The sequence below is a fragment of the Diplotaxodon limnothrissa genome, linkage group LG23 (assembly GCF_057381915.1).
Source record: "Diplotaxodon limnothrissa isolate DT_005_m linkage group LG23, D_limnothrissa_male_GT1.1, whole genome shotgun sequence".
In the NCBI taxonomy this organism is placed as follows: Eukaryota; Metazoa; Chordata; class Actinopteri; order Cichliformes; family Cichlidae; genus Diplotaxodon; species Diplotaxodon limnothrissa.
The window spans coordinates 22,923,139-22,925,994 of record NC_140617.1 but is presented as its reverse complement, the minus strand read 5'-3'; the positions used below and the strand labels follow the sequence as shown (position 1 = coordinate 22,925,994).

The window sequence follows — 2,856 nt, the reverse complement described above, 5'->3', positions numbered from 1 at the left end:
GAGAAAATCACACACTGTGTATTTAATAGGCCTAACTGATTCACTAACCGAGCACTTACTATAAGACACCTACTTCTTCTAGAGTTACACTGGTTTGCCTTTCAGATATTGTAGTGAGAGTAAAAGAAAAACTGAAAAAGCAGCCTACTCATCCATCTGTTTACCATGATTATTTCTATTTACAGTAAAAGAACCAAATTCTGTCACAACATAGTTCAATATCTGTTTACTCATCATGAAGCACAACAATTAAAACATTTTGGGAACTGAGTGAAATGAGAGTTTATTATTTTAAAAGATAATCTACCAAAACCAAAAGATTAGCATTATATCAAAAGAAAGAAAGGACAAAAAGCTGACCTGAGTGCAAATAATAGTACTAAACTTAATTCCTCCATCTTCAGCCTGACTTTTTATTAATTTTGAAATATAGACATTACTCTAATCTCGTTTGTATTTACTTATGACATTTTATATACCGGAGTTTGCTTTCTGTGTTTATTGTTTTGATGTTTTCAAATCTATTCAGCACTCTTTAATTTGATCAAGTGTCCCTTTACCATAGAAAGAAAGAAAAGAATCAAGGAGCAAAACAGAAATTGCAAATGGAAATGAACAACCAAAGTATAGCAACCACAATTATTAAAGGGTAATTCAAATTAATTTTGCAAACTTGCTCAATAGCAAATAAAATTAAGTTTTTTCTCACAGTTATGAGCCCCCCAGACACCTCCACTATTATATACAGTTGCAGCAAGAGTTGCCTCATCTCTCCACAAAGTATTTTCTAAAAAATGATAAACACTTCCAATGACAGACGTGCCAGAAGAAGCCGAGGTTGTGTCACTGGCCGACCATTCCATTGCCTGTAAGGCGGCACACTCTGCACTCTGGACTTCTGGACATGTTGGTTTTACCCCTTGACCCCAAGATGCGTAGCGCAGCTCCTGGCCGTCCACCCACAGCCAGTCTTTAAAGAAGAAATGCAATCCAATCCAGAAGGGACCTGTGGTGTTTTGCTTTTTCAGTTCTCTCTGTATCAGCAACATCTCGGTCACTGATGCCACACTGGCAAGGTCACTGTAGGTCTTTCTGCAGTACTCCAGAGCTTCCTCCCAAGTCTTTTTCTCATTCACCACTTTTGGACTGTAGCAGAAGAAGGCTCTACTGTCAGCTTCTTTTCCATCACTCAGTCCATTGTCATCGATATAGCCATTGGTATCTAACTCGCCATTGTCGGGTTGGTTATTTGCCCAAGGAACCTCCATTGGTCCACCTCCTGACCAGGTCCAATTATTTGTGCGTAAAATTCTTTGCAGTCCTACCCAGACAAGGCCTGAGGGTCTCATCTTCTGAAGTTTGTTCAAGTCCTGTTCATTACTAACAGGGGCCAGGTCTGTGTACTTTTCCCGGCAGTAATTCTGAGCGGCATTCCAAGTCTTCTGATCTTCGATGTAAATGTACTTACTCTTACTAAAAGTCCCAGACAAATTCAACAGGAACAGGATGTAAGTGAAGAGTCTGTCCATTGTGCTCTTGGATTTAAAAAGATTTGGGAAATCTGTTGTGGAGCTGTCACCTTTTATGCTTGTCCTTCAGACATGCATTTGCATATAGGTCGGCCCTTTCATTCTCTTAACCACACAATAATCACAAGCTGAGTGAGAAAACACAGCTGCTTTAACGTTCTTCTTTTTTTGACAGCCCATAAAACTGCTTACAGGGCCCCGAACCTGTCCCAGCATTAAATAAACAAGTAAAATAGGTAGCTAAGGCTGTATAAAAAAAGACTTAAAGCATTTTAAGTAAATTCACAGAAATTATTTTTAACCACACAAATATTTCCTGACATAAATCTAAAGGTTCTTGGAAGAGGACGCCCTAAACAAATTTAAGAATTTGCTTAAGGCAAAGCACAAGGGATGGGTGGCAAACAAACAAACCATATTATTCTGCAGTGAGAGCAAGTCGTTTTTTATATTGTCATAGCATTTCACTGGAAAATAAATAAAGAGATAAAGAGAAATTATTTAAGGAGAAATTGAAGCCATATCACTTCAGTTCAAGTTAACTTTACATATATATATATATATATATTTGCCCCAGCTGTGTTTCCCTCCTGTTGTCCATTCCCTGATTGCTCCCTCTATGTATTTAAGCCCTGTGTTTCAGTTTGTCATGGTTGTGATCTCCTCCCGTGTTGTAAATAGCAGAGGTGTGGACTCGAGTCACATGACTTGGACTCGAGTCAGACTCGAGTCATTAATTTTATGACTTTAGACTTGACTTGAAAAAATGTTCTAAGACTTGTGACTTGACTTGGACTTTTACACCAATGACTTGGGACTTGAATCGGACTTGAACCGGTTTACTTGAAAAGACTTGATATTTTACCCCAAATATAAAATTTAACATGCATATTATATGGAGATTGAAAATGTGACGTCATTCACGGGTAGAACCGCAAAGGATTCTGGGAACTCGTGGCAAGCGGTACTAGCGCACGCAGGCTTTCAATTAAAATCAGTCACACAGCGATAAAAAGAAACACAAAAATGTCAAGAAGCTGTTGTATTATTAACTGCAATAGCCGGTCGCATGACAGCCACGGGAAGCCGACGGGTAAAGAGATCGGTTGTTATCGGATTACGTCGTTGAAGAGAAATTGTTCGAGCCATGTTTCCGAAGTAACAAAGAGGCGACTGGATTGCAGCCATTCAAAGATCAAATATAACGTCCCAGAACACTCCAGCTCACAGGTTAGTCTGCTCCAAGCATTTACACAAAGGTCAGTCTGCTGTTGTAGTTAATGTGTCATTTTTCTTAACATAATTGTTGATATAGGTTACAAGCAAG

At 38.9% G+C, this 2,856-nt stretch overlaps 1 protein-coding gene across 1 annotated transcript; it reads right to left on the bottom strand.

Moving 5' to 3' along the window:
• Window positions 1-677: 677 nt before the first annotated feature.
• LOC146608084 (putative C-type lectin domain family 20 member A) lies at window positions 678-1,529 on the bottom strand. The gene is made up of 2 exons (XM_085347104.1): window positions 848-1,529; window positions 678-730 (listed from the first exon to the last, which is right to left on the bottom strand). Exons 1-2 carry the CDS (start codon window positions 1,527-1,529, stop codon window positions 678-680), a joined length of 735 nt encoding a protein of 244 aa, XP_085203230.1.
• Window positions 1,530-2,856: the final 1,327 nt, after the last annotated feature.